The sequence below is a fragment of the Kluyveromyces marxianus genome, chromosome 5 (genome assembly GCF_001417885.1).
Source record: "Kluyveromyces marxianus DMKU3-1042 DNA, complete genome, chromosome 5".
NCBI lineage: Eukaryota > Fungi > Ascomycota > Saccharomycetes > Saccharomycetales > Saccharomycetaceae > Kluyveromyces > Kluyveromyces marxianus.
Window position 1 is genome coordinate 1127947 of NC_036029.1, and position 24241 is coordinate 1152187.

A 24241-nucleotide genomic window follows, 5' to 3' on the forward strand; every position below is an offset into this window, starting at 1 on the left:
GTGTGTGCTCTCCACATATAACCTATATATGTACTGTATACGTCACGTATATTAATCAACACCTTCTCAAGGTCCCTGTGTAAAATCCGTGCATTACATGCTAAATAGGAAACATATTAGTTCAACTCAAAAATTAAACATTGCATAGTTAAACAACTATATAGCCGTTTAAATGATAACAGGTCTCCAACAGAAGACAGAGCAACCTTCTGCAGCTGAGAAGGGCTATATTTAGTGACTATGACTGACAAACCATTTGAGGATGTCGATATCGACGATGAAATGAATGAATTTGACGACAATGAAGAAGCACCAGTGGATAACGAAGCACTCTTCGGTAGAGTGGAGCAAGAAGAAGCAGCAGAAAAAACTCGCATAGAAGATGGAAGTAAGAGACTGTTTGACCTTCCTGAATTTACACGTAAAGACAAGACACTTCAAGAAATCTTGGATCTAATGGAAGACAATCCACCAGTTATTCCAGATGCAGTGATAGATTACTACATGACAAAAAATGGATTCGATTGCTCAGACGTAAAGGTTAAAAGACTATTAGCCCTAGCCACTCAGAAGTTCGTCAGCGATATAGCATCTGATGCATACGAATATTCAAGAATTAGATCTGCTATAACTGTTCACAACTCGAATAATGGACAAGCAAGAGCCAGGCAGCTATTGATCGGACAGCAGCTGACCCAACAACAACAGCAACAAAACGAAAAAACTAATGCAAACAAAGTCGTCCTCACCGTTAATGATTTGAGTAGTGCTGTCGCTGAATACGGTTTGAACATCAGTAGACCTGACTTTTACCGTTAAATACAGTGCCTCTATCTAAAATATATGTGTACTAATCGTAATCAAAACCTCAAGTATAGTCACGTGATATGTATCAACAATAGTTCTTTTTAACCAGAAAATTCTAAATATCAAGGGCCCCGGCTCGAAGAGAGAATCGAAACTATCTTAAAACAACATTTAAAAACAGTGAGCGATATTGGCGACTACAGAAGTATTGCTTTAACAATTGTTACTGTTTAAACTTTGAACATCTGATCAAGAGACCGTGTGCAAAAGCCTTAACCACCTAATTGAAACAAGTACAGATATTAAGATGGCAATCGATTATTCTAAATGGGACAAGATCGAAATCAGTGATGATTCCGATATAGAAGTCCACCCAAACGTGGATAAACGCTCTTTTATAAAATGGAAGCAGCAGAGTATTCATGAGCAAAGAGAAAAGAGAAAGAGGGATATTAGTAATTTGGAATTTCAGTTGGAAATGTACTCTCATTTGAACAAAAGAGTGGATAAGTTGATGGTACATCTTAAGAATGAAGATCTCGTCAACAAGGAGACAATAACAAAGTTTTTGAATGAGAACTTTGACAAAACTGAGAAAGGATCGGGAGAAAATGTTGATCCTGATCTACCTCCTTATAATGAGATGGTTCTAGATTTGTTTGAGCAATTGGAACGTAACGCCGAAAAGGATAATAAGGACCCTAAGGATGGCAGTGTTATCAGAGACGAATTGGTTAAACATCGTGCAAAGATTGCTGCAGTAAGTAAGGAAGCTGAAGAAAAGTTAAAAGAATTGTATACAGAGAAAGCTAATCACATCTCTTCTGAAGATATTCATACTGGTTTTGACAAAGGTTTTATTAACCATTCCAAAGATGATGAAAGTAGCGCTGCTGCACCAATTCCAGAGTACATGAAGCAAGCAAAAACCAACGATGTACCTTTGCCTAAGTTGAAGCTTCAACCTATTGATTATAAAGATGATATTTTGAAGCTTGCACCCCAAACTGAGGCATTCGGTAAAATCACCGCTGGTAACTTTGCAGAATCAGAAAAATATCTGTTGAACCACCCTGAAATCTTTTCTGAACAGCAGAAAGATGCATTGATGATGAGTGCATTCGAACTGGAAATGGCAGGTAAAACCAAAGAGGCATACCAAGTTATACACCAATCTGAACTTTTAAGTTATGTCTTGGAACTATATGCGATGAGGAAGCTTCCAGAGTTTAACGTGCCACAACTTAAAGAAGTCATTGAAATGTTTTTCGAGAGACTATTCTCTCCACGTTCGAATCCTATGGCAAAGAAGTCATTTTTGGAGTCTGTGCAAACAAAGTATGAGCATGTGAGAACCCGTAGTAAAGCCATGCAGCAAGAATCGGAAAATGATGCAGAAGGTGTAGAAACAATTCAGTTGAAATCATTGGATGAGTCTTCTGAACTACAAGTTAATTTGCCAGATTTTAACTCTTCTGATCCTAATGAAGTTGCTAAAGTAAAAGCTTTTAATAAGTTGCCCCCTAAAATGCAAGAAGCTGTTAAATCTCGTAACCTTGATGAAATAAACGCCGTTTTTGCAGAATTACCAATGGAAACCTCGGAAGAGATTTTGGACATTTTCCAAGAAGGTGGTATTATAGGAATCAATGCAGTTTTGGAAGATGAAAATGAATTTAAAGAACTTCAAGAGCATTACCAAAATGACCAAGGCATTGAAAAGCTATCAATTGAAGAAGAAAATGAAAATGATTCACAAGACAACGAAATCCATGTGAGTAGCGCGGATATAGTTGACTAATGATGTTGTATTAAAGTGATTCATTTTGGTAACCATTTCTATATATTTCCATTAATTATTTACATATTGCATTTTAATATACAGACTTGATAGGCTGAAGAGAATCTTAAGTACAAACCATATGTTTCAAAATAAAGCTTTTTAGTTTGAGATAACATCTTTAATGAAATGTAGGTACAGATTTGTTCAGACTAGCAAAAATCATAACTTGGGAAACTTCTTCTTGCCCAGTAATTAATATTCCATTTAATTATACCGTAATCCGTACCTATCACAAGTGAGCTCCCTTCTTGGTCGCGCAACCACTCGATTCCTGAAATGTTACACTCTTCCCATTCAGAAGCTATATCGTGTGGATTCCTCCCAACAGAAAAGTTCCTTGGTCTTCTTCTTACCAATCTACCTGGCATCTGGAATGGTCTCATAACTGGAATAGTAGCTCCAGGCCCCTCTTCGTAATTCTGTCTCAAGGTTTGGATAACTGAGCTAGATGTGGGGTAAGTGGGGCTACTGTCTTCAAAGGGATTGCTGCTAGTGTTCATAATTGTTGGGTCGATGTTGTTCACAGGCTCTTCGTTCACATTATCTAGCACTGAATTCGCAGTAGAGTACCTTCTAACGGTAAAATTTGATGCTCTCCTGGAGCTTTGTTCCGAAACAAAATTATCTATACCTTCATCATTTAAGCTCTCAGTACTATCTAAAGATTCCTCTGTGGATTGCTCATATTCACTGTTCTCGCCTTCTGTTCCATATGAGGAATCGGAGACACTTGAATATGGAAGTATCGTTGGTTGCAAATGCTGAATAGGAATTTTGTTTGCCATTGTAATATAGGGATTTTCTACTGCTGGTTCAGAATTCCTCCTTCTTTCATTATTACTGCTACCATTGCTAGCAATTCCGCGGTCGTGCCAGTTACGGCTCTCGTATATCAAGTTTGATTCACTGTCGATTCCAGAAGGATCCGTTCCTTTATACTTGTAAGGCACCATGATAACCTGCCTATTCATGAAGTTTCTTGTATCTACAACATGAACTCTTTGCTGATGTTCTGAAATAAACAAAAGGTCCTCCATCCCTTCACTGAATTTGCATATCCTAAATGCTCCACTTTGAGGTACAGAACCTTGAGACCTTGTCGTATGTATTTCAGTCAAAGGATATTCCATATTTCTGATGTCGTAAACGTAACAATTCCCATTTTGGAATACCGTTGCCATCATCATGTCATTTTCACTAAAACTGGTGAAAAATCCATTATCAGCGCCTGGTAATTCGTATATATGATCCACATATGATGAATTATCCGGTAATGCGTATCGTGGAATTCTTTTATGTGTGTAAGTCGCTGTATTTCCTGTGCTATTTCTAGGCCCGCCTGATAATGAGTCGTAACTCAAAGAGAAGACGTCAGTAAGCTCATTTTTCTTGTAAAGTGCAATTTTGTTAGAATCGCCAGTTACACACATAACTTTCCCATCGTGTGAAATAGCAGCATTGTTTAATGCGAATTTAAGATCAGCATATCTTCTTTTGAGTACAACATCAGAGTTATTTATTTCACACTGGTACAAGTGGCCATCGTTGTTGCACGTGTAAAGTTCAAACTGATTTTCAGATGATTCGTAAAGTTCGACACAATTGTTAATATATTGGCCTAACTTGCAAGTCATAGAAACATTGGTGTTAGTATTGTATAGGGACACTATACCTTTCCATGACCTTGTGTTGCTATAAGCGGTATGATCTGATAATATATTCGTGTTGGCCAATTTTACGCACTCAGTATCCATTGATCTCTCGTCGGGTGAAATAAAACTCTGATCATAACTGCTCATCGGTCGAGAAGGTATATACCCATTATCATCATTCCCAATATGCCCACCACATACCACCAAGCCACTTTTCTCATTAAAGGATCTAGGCTTGAATGGAAACTCAACCACAGAGTTTGAAGCCACATGATAATCATTCTTCGACTGTACTCCTCCGACTGACGTCGAATGTCGCCTTTTCCTTAAACTACTGTCACGCGCAACACTTCCTGTATTTAATGACCGGATGGAATGATCAAATATATAATACACTGACCCCGGATTCAAAGTATCCGCAGTAATACAGTTTCTCAACTGCCAGTGGTTTATCGATACCTTAGCATCGAATAGCTTCAAAGAGTGCATCATATAATGCTGATGCACCCTCGGCTTGTTTGAATATGCACTTGAGTTACGCCTTTGGTCAATAGTCATTGTAGTATACCAGTATATCACCCGTATTAGTCCACTTGTACATGTATTCGTGTTAAACTTTCTAAATATATCGTTATCGACAACGCTTTCTGTCCCTTAATAACTAGATTATTATTAGATTAGCACAAAAAGCTTTTTAAACCCTCAAAAATTTCCGTTCAACAAAAGAAAATATATCGAAATCACAGAATCCCTTTTGCTAGCCCTGTTTCGTCCGCTTTATAGCAACATATAAAGCCTTTTTCCTCCCTTTTTCTTTCTTAACAAATGATCCTTGCTTTGTAAGGCTTGAACTTATTTAAGGGATATTTTGAAAAATACTGAGTTTAATCCCAATCTTGTGATACTCAGTCACCACAGTGATTTTAGTTTTATGGGGGACTACGGGTGACGGCGACTAGGACAGAGAGAAAAGTAAAAAAAAAAAAAAAAAAAAAAAAAAAAAAAGGAATTGGCTGAAAATAAATGTCACGTGGATAAAGCGACAGATATATGGATATTTACTATATTACTGATTGTATAAGGTATTTCTTATTCTATTATACTTTTAATTGTGCGTTGCATGTCACGACTTCAAGGACATTAGGGCGATAGCTGCATCTTGGTCTCTAGGACTAGCAGAAGGTGGGGAGGAGCCATGTTTACGTAATGTTTCCGCACCTATGGCTTGCCAATCCTCTTCGTCTGTATCGGAATGTATATCCATGTCATTATCATTGATTACCTGCTCTTGCGACTGATTCATTTTTCGTAGATGTGGTATCAATGTGGACCTTATTGAAGATTCGTTGGTGAATGATAAGCGCGACTCTCTCCTGGAGGACGTTATATGGCTTATAATTTCGTTGTCCGTTTCAGACCCGCTTAGATGGACTATGCTCTTGGTGCGATTGTCGGAATGTGTTGACATGCGCCTTAGGGAAGGATCAGATAGTAGTGTTTCGCTACCGTTTGAATGGTTGAGTGATGATAGAGAAGAACGATAAGGTTTGTTCACTGAGGAAGACCTTCTTTTGTTTGAAGCCTGTGGCTGTCTTTGGCGGTGAATACTCCGAGACCCGCTTCTAGAACCGTTTTTTAGCTTCGTACGCACAACAAACTCCAACTCGTTAGGAGGCGAGTTATTGTTGTCGCTAATAACACTTGATTGTCGTCTTCTGAACACATCCTGGTTGAGGCCATAGGAGGTTAGTTCGTCTTCGTCGTCGTCATCGTCATAATACCTGTGGTCGTCATCGTCATCATCTGACACAAGAACATTTTCGTCTAGGAAAGTAGCTGTGCTAGCAGCGTCTTTGTTCTTGCCGGACCCTGACTCTCGGTTCGAACTCTTGTTGTTGTCATTCTCGTTTCCTGCCTTTTTGCCTGTGGCCTTCAGGTCTAAAGGTGGAACGGGTGTTGAGAAAGACTTATCAAGCGGATTTTTCGAAGTAGGAGACAGTGCAACCGGCACTGTTGCTGTACCACCCCCGCCTCCTCCTCCAGCTCCCCCGCTGCTTCTTCTTCTGTCGGATGCCATCTGGTCCTTGATCTTAGAGTTAGCAATATTTGTTAGTTCGCGCTGCTTCACAAAGTCTGTTGGATCCTCCACTTTAACAGCAGACCATTGTCCCCACCCGATCTTTGCAAAAACCACGCTGTTTGTTTCGTCCCCGCTTTCTAAAGCACTCATTATTAACCGTCTTTGCTTTGAGGCCGAAAGGTCTGAAAATTTGGGTATCTCTTTCGATAGCGCTTTTGTAATGAAACGAATAGCCAATGGTCCATTTTCCAATAGCAATTGAGAAAGCTTCTCTGGTGTCACTTGCTGTGCAGCCTGCTGAGCCTCTGGAGAAGAAGTGCTTATAGGTTTGTGCAAAAGACCCATCTTATTAGAGTTCGACCTCGAATCTATTGCCCCGCCCTTAGGTGAGGCAGCACCGCTAAGGTTCAAACTCACATTGCGGCTCTCATTAGTACCAGTGATTTGACTTCCTAGACCACTGTGACCATTCTCAATGCTGATATCATTCTTCACAGCCTGTTGTTGACTCATTAAAACCGTGCCCTCGCCATTGCGCTCTTTCATTTTTAACGTATAATTACTATTAATACCTCTATCGTTCTGCACAGTCTGTTTGGTTTCAATACCAGCTGGGACTGAATTGTTATCCTCCAGTTGCTGTTGTTGTTGTTGCTCCTGTTCTTGCTGTTGTTCCGTCATATTTATTTTTCCCTTTAAACTTTTCTGGTTGACACCTCACTATTGCGTGTTTGTGCCCTGTGTCTGAATATTAACCTATTGATTTTTCTGAATCCTTCGAGAACAATGACAATCCTAGCTGCTTCACCTTAGATACCGATGATTACCGTTCCAGCAAAACTGATACCTGTTACAAACGAAACAAAATTTTCTTGTCTCTATTGCTTTACTCTCCACCAACTTGTATAATACTAAACGTCCCCTTTTCGTTGAGTCAGTTTGAGTCGTTACTGCTGGTCATAACGCGTGCATTTAAATATTGAAAAATATCTGGAAACTAATAATAACAATAATAATATAATAAAATAATAATACAATATAGATTATAGCATACACCACGTAATATATGGATAGAACGCACCCAAGTGACAGGTATGATACCCTTGGGTCAGTTAGTAATCGCCTATGAATGTTCCACATAGAAGAGCGGGACCAGACGCTATCAAAACGTACATACATACATAACACATATTCATTTATGGATAGTATTATTGCACAAAGTCACGTGCGTGCAAAAGCCATACTGATGAAACTTTGTATTATTACCCGCGCACAGCAGTAACAGTATACTCGTTCAAACGCCTCTTCATCACTATATATCATATGCCATAGCCCCGTTTATGACAACGTCTTGGGAAACGCAAACTGCACAACTCAGGCAAGGAAGTGTGGAAGAGGCTTTTCCATTTCTGTTCAAAAACATGAGCACGTGATTTGTTTTTGGAACCAGTGCCATTCGAGAATGTGAAAAAAAAAAAATTACAAATATAACGGGTAACTGGCGGGACTCGAACACTCGTCTACATAAGTGCCATAACCTTCCGAAGGCAACAAAGAACCCTTGCAAAGAAAAAAAAAAAATTCAGTACCGAACTATATCATTTAAGACGAGCTGTTCTGACCCCTCACCCCAAGCAAAGAAAAAAAGACTCTGCGCTTTGGTGAAGTTTTTCAGTTCATTTTGGATTTTTTTTTCATGAACAAAGTCAGTTAGCACTAATATTATTTCATATACCTTTCCACAGTTTTAACAGGTTCTTCTGCTTCTTTTTAGATAGTATTTTATTTGTACATCCTTTTGGAGTTATCACCAAGCAAACATAATCAATTACCATGTCTGTATGTGTCTGAAATACTGCGTTTTTTTTTTTTGCTATGCGTTGTTTGTGAAATAAAATGTACCGAGTTTGCTTTTGGAAGAGAAATGAGGATGTTATAATATGCAGCCTTCGGACTGTGGTTTCTAATAACTTACTTCCGGTTCAATTGGATAGGGTGCAAAGAAACTTCACCATGATTGGCAATGCTAATGTGGAATGAGTGTCAATTACTAACAAAGATTTTTTATTTTTATTTTTAATGCACCTATGGATAATGATACGATGAGATGAGGTTGGTTTGTGGATTGTCTATAGCGTGCAAGTACCACATCTTGCCACATCACATTGTATCTACGAATAGTGGTAGTAATGCATTAATTATATTTATATTTTTTGACATCAGAACCCATTTGATTTACTAGGTAACGACGTTGAAGAACCAACTGTTGTTTCTCCTCCAAAGGAAATTGTGAAGAAGAACACTTCTTCCAAGAAGGCTGATGTGCCACCACCATCTGCTGACCCATCCAAGGCCAGACACAACAAGCCAAAGGCTGTCGGTAACGAAGCTGCCATCAAGGACAAGAACGCTGGTAGATCCAACAACAGAAACAAGGATGCTCCAGCTTCTACCAAGCCAAAGAGAGAAAACAGAAGAGCCACTGACCGTCAAAACAGATCCGGTAAGGTCGACACCTCCAAGAAGGTCAAGCAAGGCTGGGGTGATGACGAAAAGGAATTGGAACAAGAGCAAGCTGCTATCGCCGATGCTGCTGCTGAATTGGCCGAAGATGCTGAAGAACAACCAGCTGACAACAAGAAGTCCTTGAAGGAATACTTGGAAGAAATGAAGGCCAACTCTTTGGACACTCCAGCTCCAAAGAAGGAAGTCGAATTCGAAGGTACCCCATTGGAAGCTAAGGAAAAGGAAGTATTCGCCCCAGCTACCAAGGTCAAGAAGGTCAAGTCTAAGCAATTAAAGACCAAGCAATTCTTGGACTTCGATGTCACCTTCTCCGACTCTTTGCCAAAGCCAAGAGCTGACAGAAACACCAGAGGTAAGAGAGACTCCAAGAAGCCAAACCAAAAGCAACAACAAGGCTCTAAGGGTCCAGCTGTTACTCACTTCCCATCTTTGGCTTAAGTTCTACACAGCAAGAAAAATCTAAAACTCCGAATTTCAGCGTAAAGTGCGACATTATATAAAAATACAACATCCAATGGTGTTTATATGCTGCCGCTGCTGCGACTGTATTTTCGCTGTTAATTTTTTATTTCAAACAAGACTTCCTCTTAACGAAATCCAAAAAAAAAAAAAAAAGAAGAAGAACAATTGCATCCATATACACAATTTGGTGTACCCACTCCATTGGATCTATGGAAGCACCTTTTTTTTTTTTTTTTGAAGCCCCGCTATTAGATCATCACAATATATATATAAACATTATCGCACACTATCTACATTATAAGTTTATCGTCGTTGTGTTTATGTTGTTCAGAAAAAACCACACTGTTAATAGTGTTCTGTAGCCTCTATTCATGTTTATTTATTTATACAGACACTATCTAGACGCATACACCTACACAGACTTTGTGCATGCATATGTATGTGTGCAGAAATATAAATAGTATTATTTTAGTAATTTGCAGAGCTCTTTTTCACTCGATCCAAATAGAACGTTGGAATCACATCTGAAAACTTGAAATGCCTTGAATTCTCAATCATTCCGACTTCCCAGTCACTTCTATCTCTTTCTCTCATTTGTGACCCAAATTCATGAAGCCCGTAGATCAAATCTTCATGCCCAATCTGCGGCTCGGCGTCCTGGTCTGTAACTGTTCCATGTCCAATGCGCGCAACATCGTATAAAATTTTGGCCGTAAGACCCCACACATTTTTACAAAGAACATTTCCGAATTGCTCGTCGCCAGAACTCTCGTCTATCACGTCTTTAACCCATTGAGATTCCCCATTGTTATCCATTGGATAGTAGTAGTAGCGCAACGGCCATCTAAGGCCTCCCCATCTATAGACATGCTCCTCGCGAGCAATGTACTCGGGTTTGTACCCCTTCCATTCCTTGTGTTCATGACACACCAAATCACTCAATGGGATCGAGAATAGCGAAGAAGTCTCGCCTGTGTTCAGTTTCGCAAATACCTTGGAGATATTTAAAGGCTCCACAAATTTCCTACCGTTTTGAGACGCTAGATTGCTATTATACATGAAACACACCAGTGGTTTCACACTTAGAAAGGTCTTAGAAAGATAATGCGGCAACGTTTCGCATACAGAATCGATCTGTAGCCCGTACTCTTCCTTCAATACTCGCGGATCTCTGGGCAACCCAATCTCTTCCTCTGTCTCTCTAAGGGCAACTTCTTGGAATGTTTCTGAACTGCTATCCGCTTTTCCACCTGGCAAGGACACTTGGCCGGCAAATGCCCTCAATTTCCTAGACCGTCTTGTAAGCAACACTCGAAGCTCGCCCTTAGCTCCAACAAACAACAGAACCAGCACAGCAGATCTCCGGTTCGAAGGCCATGTACAGGGCGTCGGAAGCGCCAAACTCGGGCTTCTGAAATGCGATAAGTTACTGATTATCCGGCTGATCTGGCTCATCCCAACTAAACTCTCCTTGGCCTCTGTAACTCTTGTTTCTGCGCTTTTGACCATCTCTTTCGCACCAAATATCGCTACTCTCTTGGCAATTACCCTAAACCTGCTAGCAGATGTTGCAATGAGCTGTGGCTGAAACATCTGAAAAATGAATTGACAGCGGAAAATTGAAAATTGAAAATCGAAAACTGAAAAAATGAAAAAATGAAAAATAAAAATAAAATTAAATCGAATTAAATTAAATTAAAGTGAAAAATAAAATAAAATTAATGAAAATAAAATATGTTTCTTTGGTTGGTATATCTTCTAAAAATAATTTAATTTTTAAAAAAAACCTTCAAAAATAAAAAAATGTATACATGACTCTATTTGTGACAAAATACATACATGACTCTTGTGTCGCTGGTTTTATAGTGCAAATGTCCAAACCCGAACTCAGAAAACCGATACGCACAGAAACAGCTCTTTCTATGCCCATTACCAGTCCCTTCTGGACTACTGTCGCTATTTGTTTTTCGTCTCTCCACAGTTTCTGTTGGAATGAAACTTAAAAGTCTAGGCTTACCCTTAGTTGGAGAGAGAGACAGGGAAGATAGATTTCATGGTACAAATAAAAATTTGGAGACCGCTTCTTTTGACGTATTTCCCCAACACATGCACAACAAAAACGCGTATCTTAACCCGTTTCAGTAAGACAACTGCACAGTTCTTGTGTTATCTGTACGCGTTTGTTTTGTACTTTTTTGTTGGCAATGTGCTCGTTTATCGGCATTTGCTAAGGCAGGGGCCTAGTATAGTGTGGGGTTGATGGCTTGGCATTCCCCGTTGTACGGGTGTATCTGTAGGATTTTGGTCGTTTAAGAACATCCATCAAATAAACGTAAGCGTATCGTTATCATGTGTATATGTATAATATACCAATTATATGCATTCGTTAGTTTGTATGTAGTAGTAGTAGTAGTAATGGCAGTAATAGCAGTAATCAAAAGGGCTAAGCCGTAGTGTTAATTAAACCTTAATATCAACTTTCAATGCGTATGATACAACGAATGGAAGGGTGATCCACAAAAAGATATACTGGACTAAGAATAGCACGGAGAGACAGTCCATCTGTAAATGTGGACCATCGACTGGAGTGAAAAATGCAGTGAAATAGACTTGTGCTGTGGCTGAAGGCATAGCGAACGTAATTATCACCACTAACTTTGCTATGTCTGATTCAATCCAGTTCATCGAATAAATCTTGTTGGCCCACAGAACCCCAATGATTGGGATTACTGCAAGTCTGATACCCGCCATAGTAAATGCTACTGAAAGGAAGCCCTTGGGCAACTCGTTCACTTGTAGTCTGGCGATGGTACCTCCTAATAGAAGTAGACCTAAAGGAACACAAGCGTTTCCTATGTATGCGGTAGCGTCCATAAGGAAGTTTAGTACGGGGAGCTGATCTGGGGCATTGTGAACGTGCACATATGTCTTGACAAACAAGGCCTGGACCCATGGAATCATCGAACATATGATTCCTAGCATGGCGCCAAGCGATGCTGGCCTGAAACAGTTTATTGCAATGTACTCAAGCCAACCTAGTTTGTGACGATGGAACCACGAGTCCACTTTTCGTAATGACTTGTTTGTTGCTGTCCTTGCAAGACTGAGAGAGTTGCGTTCATTGCTTCCTGCTGTATTTGCTGATGGATGCGATGACACGGACGAATTATCATCATCTCCCAATGCGGCATTTTCCTCCCCAATGTCTGCGGTAAGTGTTAGGGGTCTTGTTAAATCAAGGTCACCCGTGCGCACACGTTCTACTACACTATACTCGCTGATCACATCATTGATGGTCTGGGACCTGCGTCTACGACGACTTCTGTTGTATTGGCTTGAATGTGAAGTAATTGAAGTTGGATTGGTTGGCGTGAGTGATAACGACGTTGTCCTGTTCAAAGCAGCATTGGTACCATCATATGTACCATTTGAGGATGCAGTTTTCGCTCTGGTTAGAGGCTTGGGATCGTTAGGATTCCTGTTTCGTACATCTGAAGAGGCGGAAGTGCCTTTTCGGAACAGCTGTGGTCTATGTATCTCTAGTTGATCTGTTGACCCTAAATCCGATTCAGATAAACTTTCTAGCGCATTTTCATCTTCATCATCAACATCATTTTCCACATGTGTGACCCCGGTATTAAGTGCAGTGTTGTTTGCTACTGTGTTGGCAACGGGGTGATCAATCGTCATAGCTGGTTTAGGAGCAGCAATTGAAGAGTCCTTGCTATCAGATGAAGAAATACTAGAAACATCATTCTTGGTTTCCGTGTTTCCAATCGAATTAGAAAAGGGCGAACTGTTCTCCTCTTCCTTTGGATGCGTTTGCTCGGCAGAAGAGGTGCTACTGGATGACTCAATGTCGTCCAACTTTTCTCTGAAATCAAGCCCGACTAACCTAAACATACCAAAATTCATCATCAAGAAGCTCTGTGTAGTCAAAAAGATACAACAATATGCCACACCCTTATCGACACTATCGGAATTAAAAATAATCCCTGTACCCATACTTTGCACATATGCAATTGGAAGATCAGAGATATTAGGGAATAACCCTGCAAATATTAAACCCCAGACCCATTTCTTTGGAACTGGTAAAGTATATTTAATAATAATAGATGCAAGAGCACCGAGGCTGAAAAGTATGCACGCACTCAACACAATAACAGCAATCTCTTTAATATCCTTTGCCTGTATATTCGCAACAATCTTATTGAACACCAAGCACGGTAATATAGCATTAACAACCATATTTGAAATAGACCTGGCAGCTTCCACCCCAACAACATTGTATTTGGCGAGTAAATACCCCACTGTCAAGATCAAGTAAATCTTGAGAACCGGCTTAAGTGCAAAATACACAATTTCTCCAAGACCGATTGACATATTTTACTTTACGTTACTGTCTTTTATTTTATTTTAGTTTATTTTATCTTATTTTATTTTAACTTAATTTAATTTAATTTAACTTATTTCAATTCAAATCAATATTATTCTCCCAAACCACTTCTACACTATTATTCTATCTGATATAACGTAGTTCGGTCGTTCCTTCGTTAATCTGTGTTTTCTTTCCTTCACCTTCTCATCGGCATTTGTATAGAAAGTTTAACAAAGCTTGACCTTTAAGTTTCCAGTAACCTTGCAATACTTGACACTTTTACTCCTGCCTTCGAGTTTGCATTTATTCTATACACAAATAACAGAACAACACAACGAAAAATACTACTAAAACTCTAAAAGTCTATATAAAACGTTGCCACTTCTCCTTTCTCTGCATTCATACCCCATTATACAGCCGAATGGCTTTGCCTTTTTATGTTAACAGCCTTACGGTTTTTTTTTTTTTTTTTCAAGAAAGAGCTCGATCATTACTTTTTAGATGGGAAAAATCCAAACAGGTGATCTAGCCTACGCAGTCGAGAGTGGAGAGCGTTGTCTGGGGATAGAGGGGAATATCCAACTTGGGATGTTTTCGGCGTTTTAGTAGCCGTTATTACAAATGATTTGTGACTCTTGGCATTTGAGTTTGTGCGGCATTCTATGAGTGAATCATGCGTCCAGGCTATATGCGTTGATTATGTACTTTATTTGTTGGTACTGGGTGTATGGATATTGCTCGAGAGCGATGCGACGTTCGTAGCTATGGCACATGTCCGGAGCTAATGATGGACATACAAGTTAAAGATATGTATGTACATTACTTTTTTTCCTTAACTGGTTGGTGCATCACCCGGTCTAAAACATGGGTTAGTAAATGTAGAGGTGTGACTGGGTGAATGTGTCAATGTATCTATGTATCTATGTATATATAAATATATACATGAGCTAGTCTTAATCTAATTAGGGATAGTGATAGAGTAATTGCGTGATTTCTTTACCAAGGAGACGAATATTGGTTGTACCGCACATGAAAAAAGCAAAGATTTTGCACGTTACCAAGGAAACAGTTAACGTTGTTTTGCCTTGTCTATGGAAAAACTATTGTTTTAGCAATTTGTGCGAGAAATAATACTATTATACTTGAATACGTGTAATTTTTTTTGTTTGTTTGTTTATTTGACTTAATGGTGTTGAAGGCTATATCAAACAGAGTTGATGCCTTTGAATCTATACTTTCGGGGTTAGTTGGCTTGTTTTCTTTGGTAATGGATCGTAAGACATATGTATGACTAGGGATAAAGGGATATTGAGAGGAAAATTGATTTTAGTTTGTTAAACTTATTTCTTTTGTTGGTTAAAGAATTGGGTTTCGACACTTGAGATAATAGATGGAACAACATCTGGGTTAGCAAGTGTACTTAGGTCACCCAATTGGTCGGCTTCCTTTGAAGCGATCTTTCTCAAGACTCTTCTCATGATCTTACCTGATCTTGTCTTTGGCAAGTCGTTGACAATGACAACGGTCTTTGGTGCAGCGAATGGACCAATTTCACCTCTAACTTGTAAGATTAGCTCACGACGTAGCTTGTCTGGGGAGATGTGGGCTGGGTCACCTTCTACTGCGTCTTCGGCTAGGTAACCGTCCTTCAAGGAGACAAAGGCGATAACAGCTTGACCTGTAAGTTCGTCGGTGATACCAACGACGGCAGATTCTGAGACACCTTCGTGTTCGACCAAGGCGGCTTCGATTTCAGCGGTAGATAGTCTGTGACCGGAGACGTTCACGACATCGTCAACTCTACCTCTGATCCAGTAGTAACCGTCGTGGTCTCTACCAGCACCGTCACCGGTGAAGTAGTAACCAGGGTATGGCTTCAAGTAGGTTTCGAAGTAACGGGAGTGATTGTTCCAGACAGATCTGGCCATTGAAGGCCATGGTGACTTGATGGCCAAGACACCTTCGACATCGTTACCTGTCAACTCTTCACCGGAGACTGGGTCGATGATGCATGCGTTGATACCAAAGAATGGAACGGTAGCGGAACCTGGCTTGGTTGGCACAGCACCTGCCAATGGAGCGATCAAGTGGGAACCAGATTCGGTTTGCCACATGGTGTCACAGATGACACAATTCTTGTTACCGACCTTTTCGTGATACCATTCCCATAGATCTGGGGAGATTGGCTCACCAACAGAACCCAACACTCTCAAGGAAGAGGTGTCGTACTTGGCGATTTCCTGTTCACCAACACGCTTGATCAATCTTAGCGCGGTTGGGGCAACGTAGAAGTGGGTAGCTCTGTGACGTTCGATGATTCTCCAGTATCTACCGTAATCTGGGTAGGCAGGGGTGGATTCAAAGATGATGGTGGCGGTACCAAGAGTCAATGGACCATACAAAGCATAAGTGTGACCGGTAATCCAACCGACGTCACCAGCGGTAAACAAGACATCTTCTGGGTGGATATCGAAGACATATCTGGTGGTCAATGCGGAACCCAACAAGTAACCTGCGGTGGAGTGGACAACACCCTTTGGAGAACCGGTGGAACCGGAAGTGTATAGCAAGAACAATGGGTCCTCAGAGTTAACTGGGACAGGTGGTAGGTAACCCTTTTGCTTGACACATTCCTCGTGCCACCAGAAATCTCTACCTGGCTTCATTGGGATGCCAACGGTACCAGTTCTTTGGAAGACCAAGATCTTGGCAACGGAGTCGACACCAGCCAAACCTTCGTCAACAATCTTCTTGGTGTGGACCGTTTTACCACCTCTCTTACCCTCATCGCAGGTGATGACAACTTTACAGCCAGCATCGACGACTCTTTCCTTCAAGGAACCGGCTGAGAAACCAGCAAAGATGACAGAGTGGATGGCACCCAATCTGGCAACAGCCAACATGGCAACAACAGCGGCTGGAATCATTGGCAAATACACAGCAACGGTGTCACCCTTCTTGACACCCCATGACTTCAAGACACCAGCGACTTCAGAGACCTGTCTCAACAATTCGCCAAAGGTGATGACCTTGTTTTCAGATTCGTCGTCGGCTTCGTAGATCAAAGCTGGCTTGTCTGGGTTGGCAAACGCGTGTCTATCAACACAGTTATACGAGGCGTTCAACTCACCGTTCAAAAACCACGCAACATCGCCGTGTTCCAACGAACCGCTTTGCACTTGCGTGAATGGGCGGTCCCAGTGCAAGTACTCCTTAGCCAAGGGTCCAAAAAAGCCGCTTGGGTCGTTGATCGATTGGCTGTACATTTGGCGGTACTGTTCTTCATCCGCACAGTACGACTTGCCTGGTTGCGACTTGTAGAAATGTTCTGGCGCATGGCGGGCCAAAACTTCGTGTGCTTCGTGCACAATCTTGTGAGCCTTTCCTAATACCATATCTATACGTTTCTGTCTCTCTTGATTCTGCTGCAAAAAAAAATGGCTAATCTCTAGAAAGAAATAAAATATAATAAGTTGATAATTGCTTCCAGCGCGCGTGTATACTGCTCTATCCTGTTCCAAAACAATATATTCCGGACTCTCTCAATGCGTATCCTACGGTATATGCTATCCTATGAACTCGCTAAAACAAAACTCTTTTATCCCGTCAAATCGGTTACTTAGTCAAAAAAACAAATCAACCTCACGAATTCCAGTTAAATAATAACACTTGCAACACTGCAACAACAAAATCTAACTATACAATTCCTTCCCTTTCCTTTCCTCTCCTTCTTAACACACCAATTGACTCGTTCACGTTACATATCTTTTCCTATTTCTCACGTTTTTATTTATATATCTTTTCGATTTTCAGTGGGTAATTTTTTTTTTTAAATTTTTGTTTGGATTTTTTTTTATTTTTTTTCACTTTTTGGTTGGAAAAACCCGATCAGCATACTCTATACTAGAGCATGGCCAGACGCGGGTAGCGCCAGGAGATAGCGCTAAAACACAAGCGACAGCGACAGAAAAACGCACACGCAATTACTGCTTGGTCAATTGTGTGTGAGCGCTATCTCCTGGGTTCCATCTCCTGGGTTCCATCTCCTGGGTTCCATCTCCTGGTTTCGAACCGATAAAATGCCGGAGTTGCTGGACGAATTGAGCTTTTGGGACCACTAGTCATGGATTAGCTGAACTGTTCATGTATTGTTATGCGCTAGAGGGATTACCGCTCGGCGTGTATCGGTCGAAAGAGGCGCCCCCTGCTATGGAATTGTGTGGCGGCTGGGTTCTGATTTTTCGGACCAAAGCGGCAGCGATGGACGAAAACCGTTAAAAAAAAAAAAAAAGCAGTTTCAGCTGGAACACCCAGAGCGCACGTACGCAGGCGTATCGGTCTGTCTCTCTCTCCTTCTCGTTTAGCGGGACTAATGCCCCAAACGAGCAAGCGCTCTTTTGAGAAGTTTTTTTTTTTTTTTTTTTTTTTGGGAACATTTTTTTGTTGGATTGATTGGCAAGCGAACAAACAAGCGGGGGTGGGAAGGCGGCCGCTCGAAGCGAGTAGGCGCGCGTTTGTTCTTTTTTTTTGTTGGTCACTGAGCACGAAAGTAGTAGTGTTTTTTTTTTTTTAATTTCTGTTTCTTTCTTGTGGTTACCCGGGTCAGTAGTCGGCCGGGCGGCCCGCTGGCTGGTCGGCTGGTTAGCGCCCGGAAAAATGCACACACATCTTTGACTCAATAACATATACATTATTATATACACATACACATACATATACACATACCACATGGAAGAAGAGACACACGTCTAGGCAACAGGTGTTTCTTCTGATTGGTCGTCCTCCAAGAACGTTTCTCTGATTCTTGTGAGGAAGACTCTGATCGCGTAACGCAAGTCGTCCGGACATGGCTTCTCCAATATCTGTAAGATCAAATCGTACATTGTCTTGCACTGCACCTTGTAGTCGCTGTCATCGAACTCTGAGTAACCCTGTATAATTTCTACAATGACTGGGCGCCAGTTGTTTACGGCGCGCTCTGACACGCCGTCGTTCATAGCGACATATCTCTGGACTATTGTGACACAGATGGAGACCAATCTTTCCAACAAGGCTTGGTGCTTGGCGACGGCATCGCTTTCTGGTGGGTCGCGATTCAGGTAGAGCTTGAACAATATGTTGATCAAGACAGCAGCGGAGCTGGTCTCTTGCTTTGCCAAGTTGGGGATTTTGTTGGAAACGCGCGCCTCAACAAGACGAGTTCTTAGCTCGTAGTCATCGTTGAAGTCACGTGCAAATTCGTACGAAGATTCGAGTAGCTTGGTTAGCTTGATTGCATCGTCAAATGGAATGGTGTTCATGAAGGCCTCCACTTCAAAGAGCTCGCTGAGCGACTCGATCATGAGAAGCTGCAAGATACATTTCACCACAATGGTGTTCTTCACGCTGACCTTTTGTTTTAGCGCCTCGCTGCTCTTGGTCACCACCAGCCTTTGTGGTGGCAGAACATCGATATCCTCGCCGCTACCCATTGCACCTTCTTGCTCGTTCCCAACATCTTGTCCGTTCTCCTCAGCAATGGCCCTTTCCATCTCTTCTTCCGCTTTGCTGTTTTCTGCCTCGCTAGTGGTATCCGCAGTAGAACCTGTGGCAGTGCCGTTGGTAGATGGGGCGGTAGCGGTAGTAGCGCTAGCACTAGTAGTAGCAGTGTTTGGCACAGACTTCCGTCTTCCTTGCTTTAGCGGATCGCTTTCAAACAACTCGTTGGCTGTTGTCAGTTGGAACAAGGTGCCAAACGCCTCCGTAACTTGGTGCCAGTGCGTGTCTGTGAACTCAGACATGTTTTGAAGAATCAATTGCTGTAAGCACGACCTACCAATTCTTGCAATGGTGTCGTTCTCTTGGCATATACAAGAAACCATCAAACCTAAGATGCCACTCAACAACCCATTTAGAGAATCGAAGTAATGGGTGAATAGCGCCACCATGTTTCTTAAGGCCTGGATTAATGTGGTAGACAACCATACACTCATGTCATCGTGGCTGTTAAACTGGTTCACCTCCCAGTGCTTTGATAAGATACCGAAAATTGGGAAGAGCAACTGAGTACATATCTTGTTCCAGAACTCAACGCTGAATTCTGAACCGTTGGCCACCAAAGCATCGAACATGTAGTTCAAGGCCCTAGACCTAACTTCAAGATCAACAGCTGTCATGATGGTATCGTTAAAGCAGAATAACAATGGGAGCCAGATATCTTCAAACTCATCCTTGCCTTGTAATATTGGATTTTCAGAATCTTTGAAACATAGCTCTGCCACTTGACCAGTAATTTTCCTCAATGTCTCTAAAGAATGCAATGCTAACTTTTGGTGCTTTTGGTTCTTAGTTATCTCTTTGAGTACTAGCACTAGATCAACGAACGAGTCGTCTATTGCTAAAACATCATAAAAGTGATCCTTCACTATGTCCTGAGACACCAATTCATAGGTTCTCGTGACAATCTTCTCGTTTGGCGATTGGGCAGTAAATTTCAAAGACTTTAGAATTGGTTTCCAACCTGATTTAATCTTCCCAGACTTCGTTAAAATGAAGTTGTGGAAACATTCGATACACATTTCTTGCACATCGATATCTTTAGTATTCTCAACAATGTGTTCAAATGGCTTTAGAAAATCTAGCTGGAATTCAAATCCAGATAATTCTTCGATGTCTAAGAATCTAATCGACAACTGACGTAGAGAATCAATGGCAAAGAACACAACTGCTAAATTAGACTCGGTACCAATCTTGTTGAATGCTTCTCCCATAACGTTCCAAAGAGGTGTCCATTCCAATCTGATACGGTCCATGTTGTAATAACAAACATCCACCATCTTTTGTAAGGAGAACATTCTTGGTGTAGTGGCATTTTGAGATGAATCGATTTCCTCCAATGAAACCTCTGTCAATGCCTTTATGAAATCAATGATTGCAGATCCCGATAAAGCAGATGAATTCGTGAAAATTTTGTCTATCAAAACGACTAATTCGCTTGAAGTTATGAGTTTAGCAATATTTGGAGATAGGGTTTGATTCTGATACTTCTCCTGTGCAATTTCCACAGGAGTTGCTTTTCTAGTCCATCTATCAAAGAAGCTTTGGTTAGCGGATGATCTGGTTGAGTCCATGGATGATCTATGGTTGGCTAATCTAGCTTGAGCGACATCCGGTACAGTTTCTCTATCCACACCCTTGGAGATTAATTGCAACCGCTCTACTTGTGAGACGATGACTAAAATATCTTTCCAAGAATCCTTCATGTAATTCCCCTCGGAAATTGCAATCTCAAGTAGATTTCTTATCGCATATATGTTTTTGACCTTCACTTCCTCAAGATCTTGAAGATTTGCGAATTGTATCAACGCACCAACGAATGATGCTCTAGCATAATCAATGTCAAAGTTTGCGGCAATCTTAATTGATGTTGTGATACCCTTGAGACAAAGTTCAGATGTTTCAATGTCGTTGTATTCTTTGAAAGGTGGAGTTAGAGCAGCCAAGAAAGACATCCACAACGTTTCGAAAATTGATTTCACATGTTCTACATGGGATGCGGCATAATAGACGGTATCTTGATTCTTGCTCAAGTTTTTAAATACCAACTCAGTTTTTGAAGAAATTTGCTTGGAAACTTGAATATACGCCTCACGCTCGTAATCTTTTCCATTGAAAAATCCAAATGACGATGGTTGTGGTAACACCGCGGAAGCATCACCCGATACCATGGCCTGATGTTGCTCTGAGAGAATCTTGATTTCATTGTTTGCGATCTCATCAAATAACTGCTCCATATACTCCCTAGGAAGATCTTTCCCGTTGTCAATACCGGCATTGTTCTCTATAAACTCCTCTAGTGTCATTTTCTTCTTGATTTGATTAGAATGTAAATCAGTGTTTAGCATAATAATTGAGTAAGATAAGACATAGGCCGTATCAGCCTTGGAAAACACATGGGGGTTTTGTTCGACATATCTCTCTGCAAATTTTAGCATGAAACGATCGATCTTTTGTCCTTCTCCAGGTAATCTAAACTTTTGGAGAAATTGTCTTAAGGCATTGACGATAGTTAGGCCAGTGAAGTCGAATTGATCAACGAATGCATGCATTATTGCAATATTTTTTTCATCACCTTCACCTAAATAATCTCCGACAACTGACAAATCCAAACCGTCGGTATTTAATAACCACGTAGCGATTGCATCATTGGAATCATCTTTGATGAATCCCTTTTTGATTGCCTCATTAATACCCTTCTTTGATTTGTAATTGAAAAGTTTGACACAATTCAGCAGTTCCGTTTTTCTGAGTTTAGCATTCTCAAATTGTTGAGGATCATCTGTTTCGTCATTTACAGTAGATTCAGATACCGAATTTGTATCGGCGTTCGATACTGCGCTTAATGCAGAAGAAGAACGAGGTCTATTTGTGGACAAAAAGGAAGTAGAGTCAGCTCTTTGGCTCAAACTCTTCAATTGACCACTACCAACAGAGGACATGGTGGCTGCATTAAGAGCCTTGTGGGCCCAAGAACTCAAAGATTTGAGGAATGCGACCATACAAGTCAAAGCAGTTTGTTTTAAGGCATAGTCTACTGGGAAAGGTAACTGTGAGGAATCCGACGCTGATGGAATGTTTGAAATAGACAACAAAGGTACTTGTGTGTAAGTAAAAGTTGCAAGTGGCTTGCTTAAAGATTCAGTGTAGTAGGCTCTCTGCGATGATGTGATATCTACCCTTGTTAATGCGAGATTCGTGAGATAATTAACTATCAGTTCTACCACATTAGGCATTTGCGTGTCACAGTCGTAATTCAAATAAAATTCAATAATTGTCCGCGGATCATTACAGACACGTTGTATTATGCTTAAAAAGTATCTTTTCTGGTGGTTTGTGGAAGTCTTCAAATCAGCAATTGGGAAGTATATATCAGTAAGGAAGACGGGTATTTCACGTTTAAATTCTGATCTTAAGTTCGAAATGATCAGCCACATAATTTCTAAAGTAATTTCATAGACTGGTGCAATCGGAGAGGCGGCATTTCTTGCCAACGATAAGCACAAATACTGGTTGATAGCATGAACCAATGTACTCTGGTCATTACCAGGTACCCTGACGTTATGTGATAAGAAAACTTCAATATGATCCTTTAAAATTGAATGTAGCGTGTGCAATGACAAAAGTTTTGATCTCACTGCATGGGATCTCATATCTAATGAGTCTTCTAGAGGTTTTGCTGATATCTTTGCCATAGCTCTAAATACCAAGAACGCATCTTTGATCGTTAGAGCTTGTTCATCAGTGATATACTCATCCACTTTGCGGGTATTTTCTTCTTCATCTACCAGTCTTTCAGTTTCAGCATTCAATGTATCCAAATTTTCTAGCGTTAACGGATGTTCAGAAGCTGGTGTAGAAGATTCTTCATTGGTGGAACCACCATTTCTTAAACTGATAGTGGACAACGAGCGTTGTTGGTTCAAACCCTTAATATCAATTCTATCGAAGACCGTTGAGACAATTTGGGTCAACGTTGCCTGTGCTATGCCCTGATTGGAAGAGTTCAAGGAAAAGATAAAGATATTATAGATCTGTCTGATTGCTTTTAGTAACGAAGCACCGTGAACAGACGACGTTGGTTCATCTGTTAGAATGCAGCTTGCTAAACCACGCACAACCTGCAGTTCGACTCTCGGATCTGTATTTTCACCCTCGAAGCAGTCACATATTGTGTCAATGACAGCATCGACAAGTTTTAGCTTCGGAGGAGGTGTGATGCCCGCGGTTTCTTGATTCTGATCGTTGGATGCCATAGCATCCGGTGGGTTAACGAGTAAAGACTCATCGAGAGCTTGAAACGAGAATAGTTTTGATAGACAATCTAGAGCCTTAATTTGGATATCAACCACCTTCGATCTACAGCAAGACCTCAAAGCTTCAAACACCAACAAAGAGTCCATCTCAATTGAGACATTTGTAGCATTGCCCACAGACTCAAGCGATTGGTCCAAGGAACTTAAAGTCCGATCTATATCCTTTTGGCAGCTGGTGAGCTTCTTCATCTCTTTTGCCTTTGTAACTTCCTGTAGAGTGGACTTCACGAAAAGAACAACAGACTTGATATTCGTGTTATTAACGTTGTTTGAAACCACCGACAAGCTCCTGGCATGTCCATTGGTAGCTGTTTTAGATGTATTAACCGCTAGGTTATGCACAGATGGTGGTTTAGTTTCTCTGTTCGACCCATTTTCTGAATGCGATTCATCTATCTTCATCGCAACCGTCTTTGGAGATTCAGGAATTTGTACATCGGGCTCCACAGACACCACAGGCCCTGTACTTTCTGTAGCTTCTTCCGGCATTCCAAATTATGAAACACACTGTACTGGCTCAAGAACTCTTTTAGCCTTCAGAATCCGGTGGTTGGTGATCAATTGAACGGCAAACAATTGTGCCGTGCATCTACAAAGTACATTTTATAAAGCTTGAACTAATAAGAATCTCAATTCTCAGTT

General features: G+C 40.9%; 9 protein-coding genes across 9 annotated transcripts; 3 read left to right on the forward strand and 6 right to left on the reverse strand.

The window, feature by feature from the left end:
• Positions 1 to 240: 240 nt before the first annotated feature.
• Positions 241 to 819, forward strand: TAF10 (Taf10p; the record flags this gene model as incomplete). Its single annotated transcript, XM_022820528.1, has 1 exon — positions 241 to 819. The coding sequence occupies one exon, from the start codon at positions 241 to 243 to the stop codon at positions 817 to 819; it is 579 nt and encodes a 192-aa protein (XP_022676983.1).
• Positions 820 to 1114: 295 nt separating this feature from the next.
• On the forward strand, positions 1115 to 2608 carry CDC37 (Hsp90 co-chaperone CDC37; the record flags this gene model as incomplete). Its single annotated transcript, XM_022820530.1, has 1 exon — positions 1115 to 2608. One exon carries the CDS (start codon positions 1115 to 1117, stop codon positions 2606 to 2608), a length of 1494 nt encoding a protein of 497 aa, XP_022676984.1.
• A 191-nt stretch (positions 2609 to 2799) lies between these two features.
• On the reverse strand, positions 2800 to 4860 carry GID11 (Gid11p; the record flags this gene model as incomplete). Its single annotated transcript, XM_022820531.1, has 1 exon — positions 2800 to 4860. The coding sequence occupies one exon, from the start codon at positions 4858 to 4860 to the stop codon at positions 2800 to 2802; it is 2061 nt and encodes a 686-aa protein (XP_022676985.1).
• Positions 4861 to 5425: 565 nt separating this feature from the next.
• STB3 (Stb3p) lies at positions 5426 to 7063 on the reverse strand (the record flags this gene model as incomplete). The annotated part of the gene is made up of 1 exon (XM_022820532.1): positions 5426 to 7063. One exon carries the CDS (start codon positions 7061 to 7063, stop codon positions 5426 to 5428), a length of 1638 nt encoding a protein of 545 aa, XP_022676986.1.
• Positions 7064 to 8215: 1152 nt separating this feature from the next.
• STM1 (hyaluronic acid-binding protein 4) lies at positions 8216 to 9346 on the forward strand (the record flags this gene model as incomplete). Its single annotated transcript, XM_022820533.1, has 2 exons — positions 8216 to 8221; positions 8606 to 9346. 2 exons carry the CDS (start codon positions 8216 to 8218, stop codon positions 9344 to 9346), a joined length of 747 nt encoding a protein of 248 aa, XP_022676987.1.
• Positions 9347 to 9838: 492 nt separating this feature from the next.
• Positions 9839 to 10963, reverse strand: PCD1 (8-oxo-dGTP diphosphatase; the record flags this gene model as incomplete). The annotated part of the gene is made up of 1 exon (XM_022820534.1): positions 9839 to 10963. The coding sequence occupies one exon, from the start codon at positions 10961 to 10963 to the stop codon at positions 9839 to 9841; it is 1125 nt and encodes a 374-aa protein (XP_022676988.1).
• An 867-nt stretch (positions 10964 to 11830) lies between these two features.
• On the reverse strand, positions 11831 to 13753 carry KLMA_50531 (uncharacterized protein; the record flags this gene model as incomplete). Its single annotated transcript, XM_022820535.1, has 1 exon — positions 11831 to 13753. The coding sequence occupies one exon, from the start codon at positions 13751 to 13753 to the stop codon at positions 11831 to 11833; it is 1923 nt and encodes a 640-aa protein (XP_022676989.1).
• A 1335-nt stretch (positions 13754 to 15088) lies between these two features.
• On the reverse strand, positions 15089 to 17143 carry ACS2 (acetate--CoA ligase ACS2; the record flags this gene model as incomplete). The annotated part of the gene is made up of 1 exon (XM_022820536.1): positions 15089 to 17143. One exon carries the CDS (start codon positions 17141 to 17143, stop codon positions 15089 to 15091), a length of 2055 nt encoding a protein of 684 aa, XP_022676990.1.
• A 1353-nt stretch (positions 17144 to 18496) lies between these two features.
• SEC7 (Arf family guanine nucleotide exchange factor SEC7) lies at positions 18497 to 24088 on the reverse strand (the record flags this gene model as incomplete). Its single annotated transcript, XM_022820537.1, has 1 exon — positions 18497 to 24088. The coding sequence occupies one exon, from the start codon at positions 24086 to 24088 to the stop codon at positions 18497 to 18499; it is 5592 nt and encodes a 1863-aa protein (XP_022676991.1).
• Positions 24089 to 24241: the final 153 nt, after the last annotated feature.